The sequence below is a fragment of the Dipodomys spectabilis genome, unplaced genomic scaffold (assembly GCF_019054845.1).
Source record: "Dipodomys spectabilis isolate Male_0828 unplaced genomic scaffold, ASM1905484v1 ptg000082l, whole genome shotgun sequence".
NCBI lineage: Eukaryota > Metazoa > Chordata > Mammalia > Rodentia > Heteromyidae > Dipodomys > Dipodomys spectabilis.
The window spans coordinates 4795431-4821099 of record NW_024870759.1 but is presented as its reverse complement, the minus strand read 5'-3'; the positions used below and the strand labels follow the sequence as shown (position 1 = coordinate 4821099).

General features: G+C 39.5%; 1 protein-coding gene across 1 annotated transcript; it reads right to left on the bottom strand.

Moving 5' to 3' along the window:
* Positions 1-18127: 18127 nt before the first annotated feature.
* LOC122110927 (coiled-coil domain-containing protein 54-like) lies at positions 18128-19111 on the bottom strand. Its single transcript, XM_042683644.1, has one exon. The coding sequence runs from the start codon at positions 19109-19111 to the stop codon at positions 18128-18130; it is 984 nt and encodes a 327-aa protein (XP_042539578.1).
* Between the last annotated feature and the right edge of the window lie 6558 nt (positions 19112-25669).

The window sequence follows — 25669 nt, the reverse complement described above, 5'->3', positions numbered from 1 at the left end:
GGCTTTCAAGTATGCACATTAATTTAGGAGCCCAATGCACTTGATCTATGTCACCCTTCTATCATTCTTCCCCCATTTTGTTGTATTCTTATAGGGCTACCATCATACATGTGGTCTGTCATTAGCCAACATATCATTATGAGGTCCACGATGACATCTCAGTCTATCACAAGTTCTTTCCTCATAACTGTAGGACACAATTGCATGAATCTCTGTGCTATTCCATTGTAAGGATCCCCCTTCCTTCAGTTTCCAATACAAGCCTTTCACTTCTTTTGGAACTGTTATGAGCTGCATCCTTAAAGTCCAGCTTTCTCTATGAAGCATATTAAAGTTCTTCCTGTCTCTATTCACTATGCAGTTCCAATGCTATTTTCATATGTTTCAAGTACATACTCCTACCACATTCATTTCCAGAAACAAAAATATTCATTATTTTCTGTCACTTCATACCAAGTTACTACACACTTAGTAGCACACAACAGTACCTATTTATTCTCTCCTGTATTTGGGGGTGGTCAGAAATCTGAGTGTTGCTTAGCTGAATGCTTTGCTTAGAGTCCCACATGCTGTAATAACAACTTTTAACCAGAGGCTCAGCTACAGAAACTTTCCCTTCCACCTTTCCATGACTGTTAGCAACATTCACTTCTTTGTGGCTGTAGAATTAAGAACAGATTGCTTCTTCAAAACCAGCAAAAAGATGTCCAGGCACTAATGGTTTATGTTTTTAATCCTAGCTACCCAGGAAACTGAGATCTGAGGATGGCATTCGAAGCCAGCCCAGACAGGAAAGCCTGTGAGACTCTTATCACCAATAAACTACTAAAAAGTGGAAGTGGAGGTGTGGCTAAAGAAGTAGAGTAGTAACCTTGAGCAAAATGACATTTAGGAACAGTGCCTAGCCCCAGGACTGACACCAACAAAACAAAACAAAATAGAACAGTGAAAAGAGATTCTAGGTTAGACAGAATCTGCTTGCAAAATACAATTATATAAAAAATACAGCCCAGCACTGGTGGCTCACACCAGTGAGGAGGCTGAAATCTGAGGATCATAATTCAAAACCAGCCCAGGCAGGAAAGCCCGTGAGACTCTTTAATTAAATTCAGAAAACTAAAAGTGCCACTGTGGCTCAAAGTGGTAGAGCACTAGCCTTGAGTGCAAAAGCAGATCTTGAGTGCCCAGATCTTGAGTTCAAGCCCCATAACTGACAAAATAATAAATAAATAAATAAAGATGCAATCACAGGAGTGAGCTCCCATCACCTTTACCATATTTGGCTAATTAGAGCTAAGTTACAGGTCCTGGTCACATTCAAGGAGAGGTCATGATACAAGGATATGAAGATTAGTAAGTAACGATCATGTAAGTTCTTTCTACAGTCTGCCACAACTGGGACAAAAGCAAAAATACCTTAAACTTAACATGTAGATTTACTTTATGTAAGAAAGCTGAATTTCAGCATATACAGTAAAATATGAAGATATATAATCAAATATCACAGAAATAAAAAATATACATCTAATATAAACTACCAGTATTTTATGTGAATTTATGTACCATTTAGAAAGTGACTTTTATCACAGTAGACAATATGGCTGACTTTAGTTTATCAATGCCTCAGACATCCTTTTTTGTATTTTCAGACTAACCCCCTCAGGACAGGAGCCATCTTTCCTATTTTTTATTGCTGTATCATGAAACTAGCAAGTTTTCAATAGGTAAACCAATAAAGCAAACTTTAACTTTGGATGGGCTCTTGTAGTTCCTTTTAGCCTCTTGACTCCCAAATCCTGCAGCTGTTTTGTGGGTTGTGGTTGTAGTTAAGTATGCATGTGCATATGTATTAGCATAAAGTGTAGAGTCAATTTTACATAAATTTTGTTGTTGTATCTGGGTTTTAATTTCATTTTTCTTTTGACAGGAATGCAATTCTTTATCTGCATAAACAAAGTGTTGCTATTGCCTTCTCAGGAGACAAATACAACAGTCTTCTAATTTGCAATCTGAAACTCACAGTGTCAAAATGGATCTTTGTATTTTCTGTGTTTATTACATCTGTTGTCACTATGCAGTCTGCATTTATTGAAACCACCAAACATCTTGTTGCATTAAAAGCAGAACAGCATGACATACAACGTTAATTCTGATTTAAAATTCTATTCTTTTTCCAATTTTCTTTATTAGCATTTAATATAATTTTGAGAAAAGACAAATTATTTTTAACCTATCAAAATTCCTTATGTAAATTGGACTAAACATAGAAATATAGAAAGCATCATACCACATTGTGAATTGTTAGACTATAGCCCAAAGGGTAATAATAATTTTTTTAAGAAATACTTTTCTGGTGAAAGAAGAAATCTTGGTGTCTGGGCTGGTTACTAGTTTAAGTAGGTATCTACTTAATTAAGTACAGTATTTTCTATTGTATAGAAGGAAGGCAAAACATTCTCTCTTATAGGGAAGGTAGTTGTTCAAAATGTAGTAATTAGTAGTAGCCCCAGAAATGATTACAATCCTATCACTGGCCTATTTTACAAGCATGTAGTTACACATAAATATGGATGGTGTACATAGTGAGACATATATCCCTTGCAAGAGCCTGCTTCCAATAACCTAACTTCCTTCTACTAGGCTCCACCTCCCAAAGTTTCCATCACCTCCCACGTGGGCTTCAAGAAACATTTCAGGGAGGTTCCGGGAAGATGGCGGAGGAGAAGCTGGAATTTGAACAAGCTCTTGCATAGAAAACAGTTTCAGAGTTCCAGTGAACAGTCCCAAGCCAGAGAATCACACCAAGTGTGCCATCACAGGACAGAGAGTTAGTCAAGAGAGGGGAAGCCAAGCAGACACATCTGAGCAGCTGCCGCTGCGGCGGCAGGGTCGCAGCGGCGACTACCGCCGCGGAGGCATACCTGAGACGCAGTCCGGGACGAAGGAGCCAGACGCAGCGGACGAGCGGATTCTACTCAACACCAGCAAGAACCGACAAGGAGCGGACAACTTCATCCTGCACTTTGCAGACCAGAGACGACCCGGGATCCAAGACTTCGCGTGAGTAGAAGCCCCACTTCCTCACTCCTCTGGGAGCAGAGGAGGGAAGGCCACCCCTCCCCCCCCAGCACCGGTGATCTCCATCTTGGATACCGACAAAGCTCGGAGGAGCGGCTAGCTCCAGCTCAGGCCTTGGAATAAAACTAGTCATTTAGCAGGTCACAAGAACTTAACGGCGAAGTGACCTCACAGACTCAGTTCCATCCAGGGAAAAGTCACCCAGCTCAGGCACCAGCCATTGGAGTGGCTCTCCTCACCGGGTAACCAGAGCCAGAGGCTGCCCCGCCCTCTAGCAGCCTCCACAATCAATTGAAAAACAGAAACCCTGAGAATGGCTCCAGGCTGGGTGCTGTGAGTTTTTTTTCACAAAATAGCCCCAGGGAAAAGCTACTGTTCGTTGAAAGGCCTCAACTCTACCCAGAACCTAGCCTCATCACTGCATCCCCCTCTTTTGTGATTCTCAAAGCAGATCACCCTCCCAGTAAACTAACCTGGGAGGGGGATCTCAAAAACTTGGGTAAAGCAGAGCATTTTTCTGCTTGTTCCAACAAACTGACTTAAGAAACCAATCAAGCCACAGGACCTCAAGCTGACCAGAGACTCCAACCAGACTCTGGTTACAGACAAAAGGGAGATACAGGACTCTTCCCACCCCTCCCAAAAAAAAAAAAAAAAAAATCAAAGAACTTTTTTTTTTCTTCTTCTTCTTTTCTTTTTTTTCTTTTCCTTGTTTTGTTTTTTTTTCATTTTTTGTTACCTTATATATATATATAATTTTTTTTTGCTTTTCTAAAACTTTTATTAATCTTTAATTTTTGCCTCTTCTGAAAAAATAATTGTTTTCCATTAACTTTTTTTTTTTTTCTCCTCTTATAATTTTTATTTTAGGAATACGTGAATGTGTGTTTTCTTTTCTTTTCTTATCTTCTTTCTCTTTTTCTTTCATTCTTAATTATCTTTTTGTTTTTTTTTCTAGCTCTACTGAACTTCTGATTTTTTCTTCTCACTTTCCTATCCTTTCCATCTTTTCCTCTTTGTTCATCTGTATGTGACTTAACTCTTGTCCTGCACATCCTCAGATAAACCCGTAGTTAACCAGTAGACCCTATCCCCCATTGTGTACACACTTAATCCACAAACTTATTACTCAATTCAAAACCTCTGAGACTTAAATTCATTAATAGCAGTACTACCTCTTTATACCTATATAATATTTTAAGCATTTTTTTAAAGTTTTTCTCATCTCCTCTATGTCCCTCCCTTTCTCTCAACATATTAATATTCCTCTATAAATAGATGGTCTTTTAATCTCTAAAATAACATTAATTTTTACGTTTATATTTTATTTTCTGGTCTCTTTTCATTCCCCTTTCCCTTTCTTCTTTTTCTCTCTCTCTCTACTTACATCCTACCCAACCTATTTCCTGCATTGTGATTAGGACATAGTTAACTCTCCCTGTGCCTCCCCACACCAATCTATTCCTATTTTTTACCCACATCTCTCCCTAACCCAAATAATTTCAGGTTTTCCAAATTCTTCTCTGCGGTTCGAAGTCCTTTAACATATAGTTGTTTGATGTCGAATAGATGTATCTGTTGAACTAGATTGTATCTGTAGACTATTGACTGTACAAATGCAAACTTTGGTTGATGGTTGCCTTAAGATAGTGTTCTAGCACAAAACTGGTGCTATCCTCATCTCAAATGGGCAGAGTAAGCCGGAAAAACACAAGAAAAATGGCAAATTCGGGTATCTCAATTCCCAATCCTGATAATCAGGGGTTAGAACAGATTATGAATAATCCAGAGGAGAGTTCCCAAACAGCTCTACAAACACTGCTGGCAAACATGATAAATGAAAAGTTTGACAACGTACAAAGGACTCTGTATGAGCGTGATAGAGAGAGAGAGGAGGCATCCCAGAAGTTTATACAGGAATATCATAAGCGTGAGGAAGCTACTCAAAAACTGATACAGGATTTGCGTGAACAACTTGAGAATACTCAAAGAGAAAGAGAGGAATGGCGTGAGCAGGCTGAGAACACTCAAAGAGATCTGCAGGAATCCCACGAACGGGAGGAAGCTAATCAAAGAGTAATACAGGAATTGAGAGACCAGGTAGAGAACACACAAAGATCACTAAAGGCATTCATGGAATCCATTAACAAAGAGCTGAAGGAAGTCAGGGAGACCACAAAGGGAATGCTGAATGGAACCCAACAGAAGGAATGGGAGCCCAAAGAAACCATAACCAATCAACTAAGTGATTTGAGGACAAACACTGAACACCAAATTAAGGAAGTAAAGAAATTCATACAAGACCTAAAACAGAGCTTCAACAAAGAACTTGAAGCCATCAAAGCTGACCAACTAGAAGGAAAAGAGATAAAAAACAAAGTAGAGAGTCTTGACAGCAGGTTAGACCATGCAGAAGATCGAATCTCAGGGATTGAAGACAGCCTAGATATTATAGAGAAAGAACATACAACCATCCAAGACAAGTCCAAGAAATATGATAGATCTATCCAACACCTGGAAGACACCATCAGAAGGCCTAATCTAAGGATAATGGGTGTAGAGGAGCACCTAGAAACAGAAGTTAATGGTCTAGGAAATCTGTTTAACAGGATCCTAGCAGAGAACTTCCCAAACATGCAAAAAGATAGGCCTGTCCAGATACAGGAAGCCTTTAGAACCCCAAATAGACCAGACCAGAATAGGACATCCCACCGTCACATTATAATCCACACAGGATCAACTCAGAACAAGGAAAAGATCCTTAAAGCTGTCAGAGAGAAAAGGGTAATCACTTATAAAGGGAAACCAATTAGAATCACCTCAGATTTCTCAGCAGAGACAATCAAAGCAAGAAGAGCCTGGAATGATGTATGCCATGCCCTAAAAACAAACAACTATCAACCAAGAATACTGTACCCAGCTAAACTCTCCTTCATAACTGAAGGCCAAATAAAAACCTTCCATAGCAAAGAAAAATTGAAACAATACATCTCCACCAAACCAGCCCTACAAAAGATCCTTAAAGATGTCCTACACATAGAAAACCAACAAGACCGCAATAAAGGCCAAGAAACTGCACCCAAACTGAGAATCCAAGAACCATAGGAAGAACCCAGTTTTCGCAGCCCCCAAGAAGGTAGATAACATGGCAGGAACTCCCAAATACCTCTCAGTCCTATCTCTTAATGTTAACGGACTGAACTCTCCAATTAAGCGACATAGACTGTCTAGTTGGATTAAAAAACAAGACCCTTCTATCTGCTGCCTACAGGAGTCACATCTTGCCCATAAAAACAAACACATTTTCAATGTTAAAGGCTGGAACAAAATCTACCAAGCAAACGGCCCCCATAAACAGGCGGGAGTTGCAATCCTAATATCAGATAAAATAGACTTCAAATTAAAATTCGTGAAAAGAGATAAAGAAGGTCGCTACATACTAATTAAAGGATCTCTCCTTCAGGAGGATATTACAATTCTAAATATCTATTCGCCAAACAATGGAGCACCCAAATTTATCAAAGAAACACTACTTTCCCTCAAATCCCATATAGATCCAAAGACATTAATTGTTGGGGATTTTAACACACCACTCTCCCCACTAGATAGATCAACTCGGCAAAAACTCAACAGAGAAACCGCAGATCTAAACAGCTGCATAGATCAACTAGACTTTACAGACATTTACCGAACATTTCACCCAGCAGCATCAGAATACACGTTTTTCTCAGCAGCACATGGAACGTTTTCTAAAATAGACCACATTTTAGGCCACAAAGCAAACTTGTCTAAATTCAGAAACATTGAAGTTATACCTTGCATTCTCTCTGACCACAAGGGAATAAAGTTAGAACTCAACACCAAAAGCCACCAAAGAAAGTCCGGTATCACATGGAGGCTGAACAACACACTGCTGAATCATGAGTGGGTCATCGAAGAGATTAGAAAGGAAATTCAAATGTTCATGCTATTCAACAAAAATGAACACACAAAATACCAGCTCCTCTGGGACACAGCAAAGGCAGTACTCAGAGGCAAGTTTATAGCTCTGAGCTCCTACATCAACAAATTGGAGAGATCTGAAACTAACAATTTAATGACACATCTAAACCTCCTTGAAAAAGAGCAGCAAGATAAACCCCAATCCAGTAGACGGAAAGAAATAATCAAAATTAAATCAGAATTAAATGAATTAGAATCCAAAAAAACTATAGAAAGAATCAACAAAACAAAGAGTTGGTTCTTCGAAAAACTTAACAAAATTGACAGACCCTTAGCAAATCTTATCAGAAAAAGAAGAGAACACACCCAAATTAATAAACTCAGAGATGAGAATGGAAACATCACCACGGAAACAAGCAAGATTCAGAACATTATAAGGGAATACTTCTCAAAACTTTATGCTAATAAGTTTGAGAACTTGACAGAAATGGACCTCTTCCTAGCAAATATTGACATGCCAAAACTAAACCAAGATGAGGCAAACTATCTTAACAGGCCCATATCAAGCATTGAAATAGAAACAGCAATAAGAGACCTCCCAGCTAAGAAAAGTCCAGGACCAGATGGTTTCACAGCGGAATTTTACAAGGCCTTCAAAGCAGTGCTCACACCAATTCTCCTCCAACTCTTCAATGAAATTGAAAGAGAAAGCTCACTACCGAACACATTCTATGAAGCCATCATAACCCTCATCCCAAAACCAGGCAGGGACTCATCAAAGAAAGAGAACTATAGACCCATTTCTTTGATGAACATTGATGCAAAACTTCTCAACAAAATTTTGGCCAACCGACTTCAACAATTCATCCAAAAAATCATACACCACGATCAAACAGGATTCATTTCAGGGATGCAAAGCTGGTTCAATATACGCAAATCAATTAATATTATTCATCACATCAACAGGAGCAAGAATAAGAACCACATGGTTATCTCAATAGACGCAGAAAAAGCATTCGACAAGATCCAACACCCCTTTATGATGAAGGTTTTGGAAAAATTAGGAATCCATGGAACATTCCTCAATACAATAAAGGCTGTATATGACAAACCTACAGCCAGCATTATACTCAATGGTGAAAAACTAAAGCCATTTCCTCTTAACTCAGGGACAAGACAAGGATGCCCACTCTCTCCACTTCTCTTCAATCTAGTATTAGAATGCCTAGCTACAGCAATAAGACAAGATGCAGACATAAAGGGGATCCAAATAGGGAAAGAAGAAATAAAACTCTCCCTCTTTGCAGATGACATGATCTTGTATTTAAAGAATCCCATAGACTCCACTCCCAAATTACTCAAGCTGATTCAAAACTTTGGCAAAGTAGCAGGTTATAAAATTAACCCCCAAAAATCAATGGCTTTTCTGTATGCCAACAATGAGAAAAGTGTGGCTGAAGTTAGGAAAGCAACTCCATTTGTAATAGCCCCACAAAAAATAAAATACCTAGGAATTAACTTAACTAAAGAAGTGAAGGACCTCTATGATGAAAACTTTAAAATCTTGAAAAAGGAAATCAACACAGAACTTAAAAAATGGCAAAACCTCCCATGCTCCTGGATTGGAAAGATTAACATCGTGAAAATGGCAATACTTCCCAAGGCTATCTACAAATTCAACGCAATACCTATCAAAATTCCACCCTCATTCTTCAAGGAAATAGAAGAGGCAATCCAAAAATTCATATGGAACAATAAAAGACCCCGAATAGCAAAAACGCTCCTCAACGGAAAGAACACGGCTGGAGGAATATCAATACCAAATTTCAAACTCTACTATAAAGCCATAGTAATCAAAACAGCTTGGTATTGGCATAAGAACAGACCTCAGGACCAATGGAATAGAATTGAAAACCCAGAAATGAACCTACAGACCTATAGCCATCTAATCTTCGATAAGGGAGCTAAAACAATAGAATGGAAGACAGACAGCCTCTTCAGTAAATGGTGCTGGCAAAACTGGTTAACTACATGTAGAAAACTAAAGCTAGATCCTTATATATCACCCTGCACCAGAATCAACTCCAAATGGATCAAAGACCTTGAACTCAAAGCAGACACTCTGAAAACATTACAGGATGGAATAGGAGAAACCCTGGGTCTCCTTGGCTCAGGCCGAAATTTTCTGAATAGAGACCCGGAAACACAACAAATCAAAGAAAGGCTGGACAAATGGGATTGTATAAGGTTGCAGAGCTTCTGCAGGGCAAATGACATAGCTAGCAAGATCAATAGAAAGCCCACGGACTGGGAGAAGATCTTTACTAGCCATACAACGGACAAGGGTCTCATATCTAAAATATACTTGGAACTCAAAAAATTAAACCACCCAACAACAAATCCTCAAAGAAACAACTGCCCAATAAGTAAGTGGGCGAAAGACTTAAAGAGAAGCTTCTCTGAAGAAGAAAGAAGGATGGCCAATAGACACATGAAGAAATGTTCAACATCCCTAGCCATAAAAGAAATGCAAATCAAAACAACATTGAGATATCACCTCACTCCAGTTAGAACAGCAAAAATCAAGAACTCTAACAACAACAGATGCTGGAGGGGATGTGGACAGAAAGGAACCTTACTTCATTGTTGGTGGGAATGTAAACTTGTTCAACCACTTTGGAAAGCAGTATGGAGGTTCCTCAAAAGACTCCACATAGAGCTCCCCAATGACCCAGCAATCCCACTTTTGGGCATTTACCCAAATGATCACAAACAAGGCCACACTAAAGCTACCAGCACAACTATGTTTATTGCAGCATTATTTACCATAGCTAAGACATGGAACCAACCCAGATGCCCCTCAGTAGATGAATGGATCAAGAAGATGTGGTATATATACACAATGGAATTCTATGCCTCCATCAGAAAGAATGACATTTCCCCATTTGTTAGGAAATGGAAAGGCTTGGAAAAAATTATATTAAGTGAAGTAAGCCAGGCCCAAAGAAACATAGGTCCCATGGTTTCCCTTATTTGCAATATCTAGTATAGGTATGAGTCAAGCGGAAAAAGTCAGATAATGTGATGTTAGGAAAACGAAACCTCAAATATGTATTTTAATGTTTTTGCTTCTTTCATGCATGTATCTCTAACGCATTTATAAGATTATTTCTTTGTTGCTTTGTATGTCCCTCCCCCACAGTGTAACCCCCGCTTTCACTATATTTGATGTCAGTATAACATGTGGAGGAGATGGGGACAAACAAGTCGTTTAAGGATTCAGGTGGACCTGTTGCAACAATGAGAAGTACAAAATGTCATGTCAAAACCAGCTTTACAATGTCGGTGAGGGGGGGGGGTGGGGGGGTATGATTGGGTGGGAGGGAGGGGGGAGGCTGGGAAGGGAGGTGAAGGGTAAACAAAGGAGGAGGCTGCAATGCTTGGTAAGAAATGTATGCATTATCCTGCCCATGTAATTGTAACCCCTCTGTACAGTATGTTCTCAAATAAAATAAAATAAAATTAAAAAAAAAAAAAAAAAAAGAGAAACATTTCAGATCCATACTATAACAGAGATGATGTTCTTAAATAAAGGCAACATAATAGTTACAACAACAATTATAATACTAGCTGCAGGAATTGTAGAAACAAGAGTATTGTAGAAGTTCAGAGAGAAGTAAAGGGTAACCATGGTGTACTTATTGTGAAGTAAGCCAGGCCCAAAGAAACATAGGTCCCATGGTTTCCATTATTTGCAATAACTAGTATATGTCTGAGTCCAGTAGAAAAGGTCAGATAAGGTGATGTTAGGGAAATGAACCCTAAGATATGTATTCAAATGTTTTTTTTTTCTTTCAAGTGATTGTTTCTAACACATTTATAAGATTATTTCTTTGTTGCTTTGTATGTCCCTCCCCCACGGTATAACCCCTGCTTTCACTCTATTTGAGGTTGGTATAATTTGTGGAGAGGAAGGGAAAAAACAAATCATTTAAATAGGGATACTGGTGGATCCATTGCAACAATGAGATGTACAAGTCGTTATGTGGAAAAACGAACTTTACAACTTTGGTGGGGGGGTGGCAGAGGATTTGGTGGGGAGGGAGGATGGGAAGGGATGGGAAGGGGAAACAAAGGAGGAGGCTACAATGCTTGATAAGAAATGTACTCATGATCTTGCCCATGTAATTGTAACCCCTTTTTACAGTATTTTCACAATAAAAAAATAGAATAAAATAAAAAAAAATCTCAGAGATACAGTTTTTTTGCCACTGTAATGGGAATGGTCAGAAGTCTGTTTACTTTCAGGCTCTTCTTTGCTCTCTCCCTCTTAATTTTCTCCAATCTTTTGGTTTGTGCCTGTCAGGGGTACGACACAGGCTGGGTCCCAGGGACCCCCATCTAGGTTCTCTCTCTAAGGCTAGCCATTCTAGGTTTGAGACCAGATCTAATATCACAAGAAAAGTAACTGCTTAGAAATTTGGCCTTCATGTTAATTGGATAATCACAATCACTGACCTAAATATAGTACTTTCTCTTTTCCTCTCTTCCTCTCTCTCCTCCTCTGTTTTCTGCCTCCCTGCTTGCTTGCTTGTGCTTACTTCATAAAACTCCAAGTCATACCATCTTGATAATGTGCCTTGCTAACAAAGTTGCCTCTTTGAACAGGTCCTGGAAACTGAGGCCCAACCACCTAATGGGCTTTATTAGTAAATATGTCTAAACTTGTTCTGTTGTCAAAAAATTTGGGTTTTGAGTTTTGCCTTGTATTTTGTTTGGCAATGCCTCTTCTAGCACTGACCACGTGGTTATAAAATATTGGGCAAAATAATGTCATCTTACTACTGGAATTCCAAGAGTCTATGGCTGTTACTCGTTTTTGCGCACTGCAAAACTTATGTGCACTTTGTGTGTGTATGCACGTGCGCGCACGCGTGCCACACGCACTTGTGTGTGTGTATGTCTGTATCTGTGTAAACTTGTTATCTGGCATTGCAATCAAGTTATTTGGCTTAGCAACATAAGTTTCTTGAGGATTTAGGTTTTTTAAAAAAAATTCCAGATCTCCCAACTATTGAAGGTTTCTTTTTCTCTATATGTAACTAAATTTGGTCTCAATGTGTATAATTTAATTTGGTCTCTATGTAAGTTGAAAAAGCTGAGGGACAGCACTCAGGCCCATTAACCAGTCTGTGTAGAAAACTTGCAGGTAACACAGCAGAAGTGAGAGTCCATCCAAGAGATGCAGCCTACCCCAGATCCAATCCATCTCTTCCAACCCGGAAGATGGCGTCACTCCCACCTAGTCTATTTTGACTACCTCCAACATGGTAAAAGTAGACTGGACTCCTGCCTGACTCCATCACATGCAGCTGTTTCCTAGTGAAGGACTGCTTTGGATTTGCAAAAACTAAGTCTCTTGTTGACATTCTTTCTGTAAAATTAGATTTGTAAATCTTACCCAGCCTGACCTGGAAAAGGCCAGGAGAGTCTCTTGTGAATTTTGGGTCAAATAACTTGGTTAACTTAGGCATCATTAAGGTCACCAGAAATCAATACTATTTGTTGGCCAATTCTTGACAAGGTTCAGGTAAGCTCTACTTATTTCTATTTGATCTCCTTGTCGCTTTTATTGGAAATAATAAAGGTTTTTTTTTTTTTGTGGCAAAGATCACAGTTTAAAGCCAGCCTGGGCAGAAAAATCCCTGGGACTCCATCTCCCAACTAATCAGCAAAAACCAAGGTGCAAGCATGGCTCAAGAGACTCTCATCTCCAATTAACCAGCCAGACATTGGAAGTGGCACCGTGACTCAAAGTGGTAGAGTGCTAACCTCAAGCAGAAGTGCTCAGGGACAGTGTCCAGGCCTTGAGTTCAAAGCCTGTGAATGCCAACTGGGACAAGCTATCCCAGCAACAAACACTGAGATCTCCCTCCCCCCCCCCAGGACGAGCTCAGTCCTGACAACAGAAAACCTTGGAGAGGAGTAAGAGGTAATAACATTCTAAATGGAGTCACTTTACACTTGCCCTTTCAAAATTAATCAGAGCTGGAAGATCAAAAGAAATAGTTGTTTGCCTACGTAATGTCTATACCTGTGTACCTTCTAACTGGACAGAAACTTACATTCTTGCCTTTGTTACCTGACACTCTCCTTTACCTAGTCGCCAGATGTCAGAAGTAGTTAGGGACATTTTCCACCAACTCCAAGACAGCCTGGAATGCAGGAGATAAAAACTAGCCATTCTAGCCAAGTCATCCAATTTTTTATTTTATGCCCTGAACCCTTTTGCTGTTTGTGTGCTCTACTTTTGTTTTCCATTTGTGTGCTCTCTAATTTTTTTTTTTTTTTTTTGCCCAGCCCCTGCCTCATGAGACTTCTTCCAGACTTCATTCAAAGACTACCACCAGGGGACAGCTGCTGCATGCTGCCTTGTCCCGGAGGGGACCACATGTCCACCTTTACCCCTAATATCGACAGCCCTGGTCAACGGGACCAACTCCAGGAAGGCGGGCAGACTCCTCCCTCCTCTTGGCCAAGTCTCCGCCCAGTACCTGTGTGACCTAGGTAAGTGGCACACCTGGAGGTCACATATTGCCCCCCCCCCACACTTCCTATAGGACCAGGGAAGGGTCCCCAGGCCCTGAGGTCACATCTGACTCCAGTGTGGCCACACCTTCCCTCACCTGGCCACATCTTCTCCTCTCCCCTTCCCTACTTAAACTCTGGTCAGACCTCAGCCCGCCTATTCAGCCATGTAGTCTCCACCTTGCATGACAGGGGCAAGCAGTTTGGTTAAAGTAAACTCTTCCTGCCTGAATAGTGAGTGGTGTTCTCTTTACTGGCTACTCAATTAAACCTACCTATTTAAACACAATCCGGTTTCAGTTTTCTCATATGGATATCCAGTTTTCCCAACACCATTTGTTGAAGAGGCTGTTTTTCTTCTATGCTATGTTTTTGGCTCCCTTATCAAATATTAGAGATCATGGCTGTTTTAACAATGCAGACCTTTCTCAGACACTCCCAATTCTCTCTATTGAATCTGAAGCCAATGTCTGTACCCCTGTAGATGGGTGAAGACATACTGAATTGCTATCTTCCCATGGCTGACATATAATAAACCTCCTTTCTCTGTGTTTCAACCTGTCTCTTTAGCATATGGGGGCCAGTAGCCAGATCCAACATTGCACTCCTAGACTTCAGGCCTGGGGTCTTCAGACCCAGTTTTAATCCCACATCATCACAAAGTAATTACATATATTTGAAGAGAGAGACAGAGAGAACATTTCAATATATTAAAGGATATTGTTATATAATTATTGTTTGGTTAATGATTATTTTTAAGGGCTGGGAAGGTGGCTCAGTGGTAGAGCACTTGCCTTGCATGCCTGAGGCCCTGGGTTCAATTCCTCAGCACCACATGAGCAAAAAGAAAAAAGCCGGAAGTGGTGCTGTGGCTCAAGTGGTAGAGCGCTAGCCTTGAGCTGAAGAGCTGAGGGACAGTGCCCAGGCCCAGAGTTCAGGCCCCACGACCGGACCCCCCCCAAAAAATAATTATTATTTTTAATTATTTCATTATTTTTTTCACCAATTTATTACACCAATTTATAAACTCTCATAGGATAAGATATGCTTGTACAGATAAAGGACACAACATAGAAAGTTCAATGGTGATTTCTGATATCCACTGGAGGTGAGCTAGTGGCTCACACCTATAATCCTAGCTACCCAAGAGGCTGAGATCTGAAGATCATGGTTCAAAGCCAGCCTAGGCAAGAAAGCCATGAGATTCTTATCTTCAATTAACCAGAAAATTGTCACTGACAATGCTGCTTAGGCCCCGGTCAAACCCTATGACTAAAAAAAAAAGAAAAAGAAAATATGTCCAGATATCCACTGGAGTAAAATGTGTCCCTCATGCATCAGAGGAGAATACTAAAATATGCATTTCTTCACACATGATGTTGAAAAGGCACATGACTTCATTATACGCCAAGTGTTCATTTTTCCTACAACAATCCATCAGAGTTGAGAGGTTGCTTAGTTTCCTTTGTATCATTTGCTGGGACTCTAGTAGCGTGTGGGTTGGCATCAAACTGAATCTAGTAAGCACATAAAAGTAGTTGTACCCAAAGACTAATCCACATAGTGCTTGGAGTCCACTGCTCACTTTGACAAGCTACATCATGGCTCCTAAAATAACCACTAGTGAACAAAATGTCTCTTCCCCTATCTCATGATATCTCACTAAGAATCACAAACTGTCATCCAGCCCTCATTCTTCATAGGTATGTGACATGTTTGCTAAGTGCTGAGTCACTCTTGGCACTTTAATACTTTCACCTCGCAAAATATCATTCTAGCATAGGATTCTTTTTTGCCTGTAGCTAATTCTGTTTTGTTTTTCCTCTGAGGGTGATATATATCATCAATTTTGAATTTGCTTTCACAAGCTTCTAGAAGTAAATATGACTTATATTTGTTTGCCATATGAAAGACAACATTGAGCCATATCTCTTTAGCTGATTATTATCTCTATCTTTACCTATACAATTAATGACTTATATAAAAGTGCCACCATTTGGTCTGGGAAGGTGGCTCCGTGGTAGAGTGCTTGCTTTGCATGCATGAGACCCTGGGTTTGATTCCTCAGCACAGCATAAGCAGAAAAAGCTGGAAGTGGTGCTGTGGCTCAAGTGGTAGAGCGCTAGCCTTGAGCTGAAGAGCTGAGGGATAGCACCCAGGCCCAGAGTTCAAGCCCCACAACTGACCAAAAAAAAAAAAAAAAAAGATAAAAGTGACACCATTTCCAGGTGAGGGGTTGTAAAGTTTAGTAGTAGGGACCCTCCACTTAGGATTTTAGTTCCATGTCCTTGACTTTGATGGAAGAATAAGAATTTCAGGACACAATTCTAAGAAACTTGGCAGAGCTTTATTAAGTAAGCAGGCAAGCAGAAAGAGCCACACTCTGTGGGGGCTCAAAGGGAGACACCCCTAGCTCTTTTGACATCAGAGAAGTATATGATAAAAGGGAAGTTTGACTTCAAGTTATTCTATAATAAATGTTTTTCTTTCTTCTCATACCTAGCATACTTAATCACTCTTGGTGTTACACTTTTATCACTTGGGCTCAGGGTCTTTAAGACTGACCTCCTCATTAAATTTTGATCACAGATATTAAGGCATTCCTTCAAAGAAAGGATGCATTCTACCATACATTCTTTTTTTCCAAGACAGATGTCCATCTTTGAGATAAGTACTTTGTGCCAGGAGGAGTCATTTTCCTAAGTATTTGCTTTTCCAGGATACATATCATTTTTTAATGATGTCCTTGCTCACTTTTGAGAGCACACTATTTTGGGCCAGCAGGCTACTCTTATTCTTTTCTATTTCCTTGTGGTAATACTGCAGCTTAGGAAGGAGTGTAAGGGTTGAAGCAAAGAAGATAGTGTTTCTGTGTTTCTAACAGAATGGTTCATTAAGTACAATGTTTGTTCTGAATTCCTGGCTGCTGTTTATCATACCTCATTTTCCCTAATCTCTCTTGCCTCAATATGAGGCATTATTTCATGTTTATTTTAAGAACGAATCCAACGAAGAGGTCATGCTTTTCTATTTAAAAATGAAAGAAATTTCAGTGCCTTCATGAATAAAGTTATATAACAGACTATGCCCTGGGGGGTTTAAAATAGATCACAGATCTAATAAAAATCTGATTTGCAGATAATATTATTATACTTCTAATTTAAACTTTTTTAGCTCCTTGTCAAAAATCATTACAGGTAGATTCACTCATACTTGGTTTTACAGACTCTAGTAAAAATTAGACTAGAACCTTGTTGATCATACTTATGACATTATTTTAAGTTGAAACTACTATATCATTATTTTCATCACTGCTTTTCAATGAAACCACTTGTGAGCCATTGACCCATTTCTGTGAATTATGTATTCAACAATGCAACACAACAATAGCTATGAAAAATACAAGTTAATAAATGTACTCAATAGCTTGTCTACAATGAGACACAATATCAGCTGAGCCCAGCAATATTGTTAACTTAATGTTAGCAGGGATGAGCTAGCAAGATTATTCAAAGAGATAAAAAATTGTATGAAAATGAAACAATGAAGCTTATAGCAGTTGATCTGGAAAGAGGGGAGGAGAGGAGGGAGAGTGACAGGGGGATGAGTCTGACCAAAGAATACTCTATGCATATACAGACATGTTAAAAAAAAAATGAGGGAAGCTGGGTGCCAGTGGCTCACACCCGTAAACCTAGCTACTCAGGAAGCTGAGATCTGAGAATTGCAGTTTGTGCAGGAAAGTCCATTAGACTTTTTTTTTTGAGAGGGGGCGGGGGTGCCGGTCCTGGGGCTTGAGCCCAGGGCCTGGGTGCTGTCCCTGAGGTTTTACGCTCAAGGCTGGAGTTCTACTACTTGAGCCACACTGCCTCTTCCAAATTTTTGGAATATTATTAGAGCTAAGAGTCTCATGGGCAGGAAAATCAATAAGACTCTTATCTCTATTAAACTCAAAAAAAGCTGGAAGTGGCAGTGTGGCTCAGATGGTAGAACACCAGCCTTGAGCACAGAAGCTCAGGGACAGCACTCAGGCCCTGAGTTCATGACCTACAATGGGCATCAACAAAAAAATTCAAGGCCTGAGTTCAGGCTCTGGTACTAGCGCGCGCGCGCACACACACACACACACACACACACACACACACGGAGTCCTCTCTCTCTCTCTCAATCTCTCTCTCTCACACACACACACACACACACACACACATAAAATCCTGTCTTGGAGGATTCCATATGAGTTTCATATTTCCTTTGATCCTTACATTATTTGCTCCCAGTTACATATGAAAATAGGAACAAAGGTGAGTCCTCATGAATTGGCTGTGAGAGGACATGAACACACACAAAGTGGCTCACAATAGTTCAATGGGATGCAGTGTCTGAACTTACTGTGGATGTGTACGAACCTCTCAGACAGTGGGCCTACAGGATGCAAGCTACCACAGAGTTCACAGACACTACAAAGATACATGCTTGGAGCAAACCCATTGCATTTATTTTCTGCCAGGCCAAGGAGAACCTACAGTCGAGTTACTTCTACTTCTGAGAAGCCAAAACGGCAGTAAAAGTAGTTCACAACAGAGAGACAGATTTTGGTCAGGTTTTCAATAAATCCACTGGAGACAGATTCTCTCTGGGGTGTGATTAGTGGCTCCTCGGGCTGTTCGGTTGGTCTAGATAGAAGCCACTGGACAAAGTCTTCTAACTTGGTGGCGTGGAGGAAAAAACTCCACTTTCCTCCCTGAACAAACGTTAGCTTGATCCATGTTCCGAAGTCCGGGTAAATGTAAATATTTGATTTTGCCTTTTGTAAGTTTCTTGATGCATTTTCTCGGTTACTTTTCTTCAGAGTTTTAATTTTAGGAGAAATTGTGCTTTCTTCCAGACCATGAGTAGATTTTGGAATGGGAACTTCCTTGGGGTTTGCTGTAGATGTTTCTGAATCTGTAGAAACTGATGTATTCTTTTGAACATCTGGTTGTCCAAATTTTTGAAACAGTTCTACGATTTTCTCTCTTGCTTCTTCCTCTGGAATTTCTAAACAGGGCATATTGGAGCATGATTTCCAGCTTTCCAGTTCTGTCATCTTCTTCTTTGAAACATCGATGTTTTCTTTCAGGGAGAGGATATCGTTGGTGATGGCGGCTTGTTTGTCTTCATTAGCATGCATTCTGGCTTGTAGGATCTCTATCTGTGTGTCATAATGGTCCATCTTTTCCTGGATTCTTGCTATCATAATGACCATGTCAGTCGTTTGGTTAAGAAGATCATTTTGGGATGTTTTAATATCTTGAAGTACTTCTGTGAAATGTGTTTCTTCATCCAAACTGAAGTCATCTTCGTCACTCTCGTGGGAACTCACTGTTGGATATCTAGCTGAGCACTGGTGTCGAATGTTACATTTTTGGCGGATGTTTTCAAAAGATTGTCTGATCTTGGAGAGATTTCTATTCCACAGGGACCCAGCAGCAGCTCTGACCCTTCTGGTATAAAGTCTATACATTTTTCATTCTGAAACAAGACACAAAGTGTTAGTAACTGTGAATACCATCCTACAAAAGAAGTAATGTTGGCAAGAACTGGCCTTTCTCTTACTATTTTCTCCCAGTAACATCATAAAATACGGCATACAAACCTCAAAAGTGGAGATGGGTGCCCTTTGGTACTTGGCTCCTTCTAAAGCAACCCAGCCTAAGGAGCTCAGTGAAATAAAGGTCAGTCTTATAGGGTTGAGCTGTGGTAACTGTCGACTCAATGCTGATGTCACAAAGGCTCCTGGCTGAGCACAGAAGTAGGCATAGCACAGAGGAAAATTTGTTGTCACACTCTTGTTTTTCCACTTGTACTACAGAGCTTTTTTAAAAAAATGTGTGTTATGTCTATTGATATTCCAGTTAGCAATTAAAAATGAGAAAGTAACTCTTTTTTATTATTCTTTTGGTGCTGGTACGAGGGCTTGAAGTCAGGGACTGTGCACTGCCCCTTAGCTTTTTGCTTAAGTCTGGGTGTCTACCACTTGAACCACATCTCTACTTTCAGGTTTTTAGTGATTAATTGGAGAAAAGAGTCTCACAGTCTTCCCACTCAGGCTGGCTTCAAACAACAGATCCTCAGATCTCAGCCTCCCGAGTAGCTAAGATTACAGGCATGAATCACTGACTCCTTTCTTATTTTAAGTTTACAGGCATGAATCACCAACACCTGGCTTGCTTTTTTATTTTATTTATTTTATTTTTCGCCAGCTGGAGATAGAACTCAGGCCTGGGCTTTTTTTGCACAAAGCTAGAGTTCTACCACTTGAGTCACAGCACCACTTTCAGCTTCTTGGTGATTAATGGGAGATGAGTATCACAGATTTCCTAACCTGTCTGGATTCAAACTGCAGATCCTCAGATCTCAGCCTCTTGATGACAGGTGTGAGCCACCCGTATCCCGTGAGAAATTCTTAAGATATTTATTTCTTTATTAGTGTAAGTAAAAATTCATTACATGTTAACATTGTATTCACAAATTGCTTTGTTAAATGACAACTTTTTTGTACAACTACTTAAAGATAATTTTTAAATAAAAGCATATTTTTATTAGAAATGATTGCATTTTCTATAGCAAAATGAAAACATGACTTATTGCCTTAGATATCTGGATTAGTGGATGACAGCTACATTCTCATATTAGTTTCTACGTTTTGTGATGTGTAGTTTTGGTTGAAGTACCTAAAGAAAATGTGGTCCTGCATTGCAACAATGAGATGTACAAGTCGTTATGTCGAAAACGAACTTTACAACTTTGGTGGTGGGGGGGAGGAGGGTTGGCTTGGGGGGGAGGAGGATGGGATGGGAAGGGGAAACAAAGGAGGAGGCTATAATGCTTGATAAGAAATGTACTCATTATCTTGCCCATGTAATTTTAACCCCTCTTACAGTGTTTTCACAATAATAAAAAAAAAAGAAAAAAAAAAAGAAAATGTGGTCCTGTGTCTACCTGTAAGTGGAAGGGGGAGAGCATATTAATAGACTTTTCAGATAATTGTATATATTATTCTTTCCTTCTCTACCAAAATAAGAAAGATGCTATTAGGAATTGGTGCACTGTGTATCTTAAGCCAGATTGATAAAGTTGCATATTCAGTTATATTAAAATTCATTGGCCTACTCTACCCCCTCTCTCTCTTTTGTGACAGTCCTGGGGCTTGAACTCAGGGCCTGGGTGCTGTTCCTGAGCTTTTTTGCTCAAGGCTAGCACTCTACCACTTGATCCACATCTCCACTTCCAACTTTCTCCTTATTAATTGGAGATAAGAGTCTCATGGACTTTTCTTGCTCATGCTGTCTTTGGACCACAATCCTCAGATATCAGCCTCTGGTGTAGCTAGGATTACAGGCATAAGCCACAAGTACTCAGCCCAGTAGTATTTATTTTTTTGTTTTGCAATTTGGAAAAGAATTTATTCTGACCACTTCAGAAATGTAGATTTTTTTTTTATCTACTCAAAGACTGGGAATTTAAGAGAGCTTTTAGATTCTTAAACCCATCTGGTAATTATTGGCACTCAGAAAGCAGTTGGAGAATAATTAAACACAGACTAATCCTTAAGTGATAAGTTGTCTGAAACTTGGGTTTTTCATCTGTTAAAAATGATAATGGAGCTAGGTTTTCCAAGTCCTGTGTCGCTTGTGATTGGGAAATAGAGAAAGGCCTGGATACACTCTGAAGCCTTCTTGAGCCTGCAGCTCAACTCCATAATCACTTGTCATATTGCTCATTAACTTCTTCCATTCTCTCAAAGATAATCTTTCTAGCTGGATATCAGCATTGCTCATGTCTATAATCCTAGTTACTAAAGAAGCTGAAATCTGAGGATCGTGGTTCAAAGCCAACCTGGGCAAGAAAAGTTCATAAGACTCTTGATCTCCAATTAACCAGCAGAAAGCTGGAAGTAGAAATGTGGATCAAAAAGCACAAAAGCTCTGGAACAATGCCCAGGACTTGAATTCAAGCTCCAGGACCAAAAAAGAAAAACAAAAACAAAGAAACCCAAACAAACATTGAATTATTACCTTAGGTTCTCCAGAACCAATGGGAATGTGTGTGTGTGTGTGTGTGTGTGTGTGTGTGTGTGTGTGTGTAATTATAAAGGGAATTGTTTTGATTGACTTGAACATTTGGAATCTGGATAGTCTGACAATGATCATGTGAACACTTTTTAGCCAGAGAATACAGTAGCTGCTCAGTTCAAGAAACTTGTAACCTTAGAACAAGAGGAACCAATGATGTAGCCTCAATCTGAGGCTGAAGGCTGGGAACTTCCTGAAGAATCACTGGTGTGAATCTACACTGAAAGACTAGAAATTGTTGCCATTGTCCGTGGACAATGGCAACAGTAATAGACATTCTTATTTAAGAAGACTATGCAACTGTCTGGTTTGTGTTTATACTTCTGCAACTACCTTTATTAATTGACAGATCTTGCTTGTGGCAAGTAAAACTGGTATTCAGATGGTGATTTTCTATTTTCCTTATATTTAATAATTGAAATTCTTCTCTAAGGAAGAGTTGTTTTATATATATATATATAGTCATTCGTGGGGCTTGAACTCTGGGCTTGGGCATTATCCCTTAGCTCTTCAGCTCAAGGCGAGCATTCTACCGCTTGAGCCACAGAGCCACTTCCAGTTTTCTAGTGGTTTATTGGAGATACAAGTCTCACGGACTTTCTTGCCCAGGCTGGCTTTGAACCGTAATCCTCAGATCTCAGCCTGAGTAGCTAGGATTACAGGCATGAGCCACTGGCGCCCTGCTTGGATTTATATTTTTAATCATAGTAAGATATTCAAATTGGTACAAACTTAGAACTTAAAAGATGCAAACTATATTAAAATAACTCCAACTACCAAATGCCAAAGAAAACAAAGTAACCTGTCAGAGAAAATGTAATGAAGTTAAGAAGGAACATCGTATTATTATGAATTGTGTTTATGAATTGATTTAACTTTTGACTTAATACTGACTTCAAACTGAAATTAAATTCTTCTGAAATTTCAAAAATAAACAAAATAGAATTTGCTTGTACTAACTGGCTTTCTCCTTTACCCACTTTTATTCCATCTGGGACCTTAGTCCCTCAGATATTGCCTGAATTCAGGGTGAGTCTTTCCCTCTGTTATTGCCTTATTCCATAAGCCAATAGTCTATGGCAACACCCTCACATATCCATGAGTGTGCTTTACTACTCTCCTCCTCAGAGTCTCTCAATAGAATCAAGTTGACAAGATTAATCATCACAATTATTTTCTGTATATCGGGAATACATAATAGGCACATGCCTGTAATCCTAGCTACTCACGAGGCTGAGATCTGAGGATTGCAGTTCAAAACCAGCTGGGGCAGAAATGTCCCCATGAGACTCTTATCTTCAATTAACCACTCAAAAAACTAGAAATGGAGCTGTGGCTCAAAGTTGTAGAGTGCTAGCCTTGAGCAAAAAAGCTCAGGAACAGCACCCAGGCCCTGAGTTCAAGTCCCATGATCTCCCTCCCCGCCAAAAGACATCATTTGGAGGATTTGATAATGTCTACTATAAACTTTGTATTGTCAGGGTGGAAACTACAACATCTCCACTATTTGGAGATTTAGTGGGAACTATGAAAAGCATTAGTTAAAAGAGTTCCAAATTGTCTCTAGAGAAATGTGCTTGTGGGATTAGGGGACTACTGTTGTTTGTAACAATCCTTTTATAACTATAAAATTGTAAGCATGTATAATTTTGCTAAAAAATAAATATAAATATAAATACTAAAAAATGTCATGTAAAAATTTGGAAGATAGAGAAAATCATAAATAAAATTTTTTTAAATTCCATGAAATTGGTCATCTAGGTATAAATGGGTTCATAAACCTAGCAAATTAACACATTTATGTTTTTCATTTTTCATTCATAATGAAAAGAATAACAAATTGCATAGCAATATTTGAAACACTCTCTACAACAAATTAGCATTTTAACTGTTCCTTCTTTAGGAAAAAAGAATTATAAAGCTACCCCACAAACCAGCTATCAGATATTAGAATATCTGACAAAACAAAACAAAACAAAAACACACAAAACAAGCTGCTGCTTTGCTATGTTACAGTCAAAGATAATTATAGTAAGTTGGATTTTTAAAATGCAATGATTATTTTAAATTCTTCAAATGGTAGAATACTTATGAATATGAGAAGGTAAAAATAGCACCACTAACTGTTCCTTGTAGAATTGAGAGATGAACATTTTCTCCAAGACATCTTTTCTTTTCTTTTTTCTTTTTCTTTTTTGCTGGTTCTGGGGCAAGAACTTTGGGCCTGGGCACTGTCCCTGAGCTTTTGTGCTCAAGGCTAGCCCTCTATCACTTGAGCTACAGCTCCACCTTTGTTTTTTGTTTGTTTGTTTGTTTGTTTGTTTTGGTGGTTAATTGGAGATCAGAGTTTCACGAATTTTCCTGCCAGGGATAGTTTTGAACCACAATCCTCAGATCTCAACCTCCCGAGTAGCTAGAATTACAGGTGTCATTGGTGCCCAGCAATAACTTCAACTGAGAATAAATTGTGTATAGCTCATATACTTCCTCCCACTCCTCTCCTTCTCCGATCCTTTTTAACTGAAACAAAGACCCTGATGTTGCATGGGTCTGTAGGTAATTCATTCTGCTTAATATTTAGTCTTCCAAATATAAGTGACAAGGTAATTTGAGGCAAGGTTCAAACCCAGAGGAAGTGAGTTGGCTGTCTGCTATGGATAGGGCATAGGCATAGTCTCATTCTCTCCATGTGCAGGGCCTGTGGCGGGGGCTGTCTTTGAAGCATTCTCTTGGCTTGCTCTGCTGAGGTGATGTTTAGCAATTCTAAAGAAGAACTAATTCCAAATTTTACCTGAAACTCTGTGGCTAGGTATATAGTTGAAAACAACCAGCATTGAATGTTTTAAATTTTTTCTCTCATAGAAACCCAAGGCCATAGTCAAACATTTACCCAGGTGAGAAGAGTTCAATCTACAGGTACAGTAAGAGGAGTGATAAATGATTAATCTGAGGACTCTGATGGGTCATCACAAGGTAAGTTTGGGGAATAATAAATTGCTACTAAAACTATTCTTTTTTATTTGCTAAGTGCCAGTGGCTCATACCTGTAGTCATAGCTATTTAGGAGGCTAAGATCTGGGAATTGAAAAATTGAGTCTTGAAGCCAGCCCAGGCAAGAAAGTCCAGGAGACTGTAATCTCCAATTAACCACATGAAATCCAGAAGTGGAGCTGTGGCTCAAGTGATAGAGTGCTCGCCTTGAGCAAAAAAGCTATGGGACAGCACCCAGGCCCTGAGTTCAAGCCCTAGTGCTGGCATATACACACACACACACACATCCCTCCCCCAACAACAACAACAAACCCTATTCTTTCTTATTTGATTTTTTTAATGGCTGGATGTTCTGGATGTTTCTCCACTGAATGTAGGGTCCCAAAACTCTTTCGGGAAATGAACTCTCAAAGCACCCTCAAAGAACAGACCCACATCCATCCATACAAATCTGTCAGAACACACTAGATGTTTTGGAGTGTGAAGTGTTATTTTGAAATCTGCCTGTGGGTAAGAAGACTTACATCAGGGAATAAGGCTATTGGCAGCCTTCCCATCTCCTGACATACTCAGGGCTGACTGAGTGGGTCACATGCTCACGTTCTAGTCTTCTGAGGAAGTATGTTGAGTTATAGACAAATTAATCACAAAAGAAAAAAAACACAGGGATTTCCCAAGGAGCCACCAACAAGCTTTGAATAGCCTCTGATCAGCCAGGTGCTACAACACATTTTGCCTATGACTTTTAGGATTTGAATCTGATTGTGGGTTATTTCCATCACTCTACCCTCTGAATCATGTAAACAATTTTCTCCTCTGTGTACTCTTGAATAGGAGTACGTTTACAGATCTGAAGTGAGGGCTGCTTTCCTTTTCTTTTTGTTAAATAATTGGATGACATTGTTACTAACCTTGTCTTCTTCTATGCCTTTCCATGGATAATGAATGAATTGTTC

Coding starts and splice junctions, on each gene's coding strand:
- LOC122110927 (XM_042683644.1), bottom strand. CDS start 19,111: ATGTATAGACTTTATACCAGAAGGGTCAGAGCTGCTGCTGGGTCCCTG.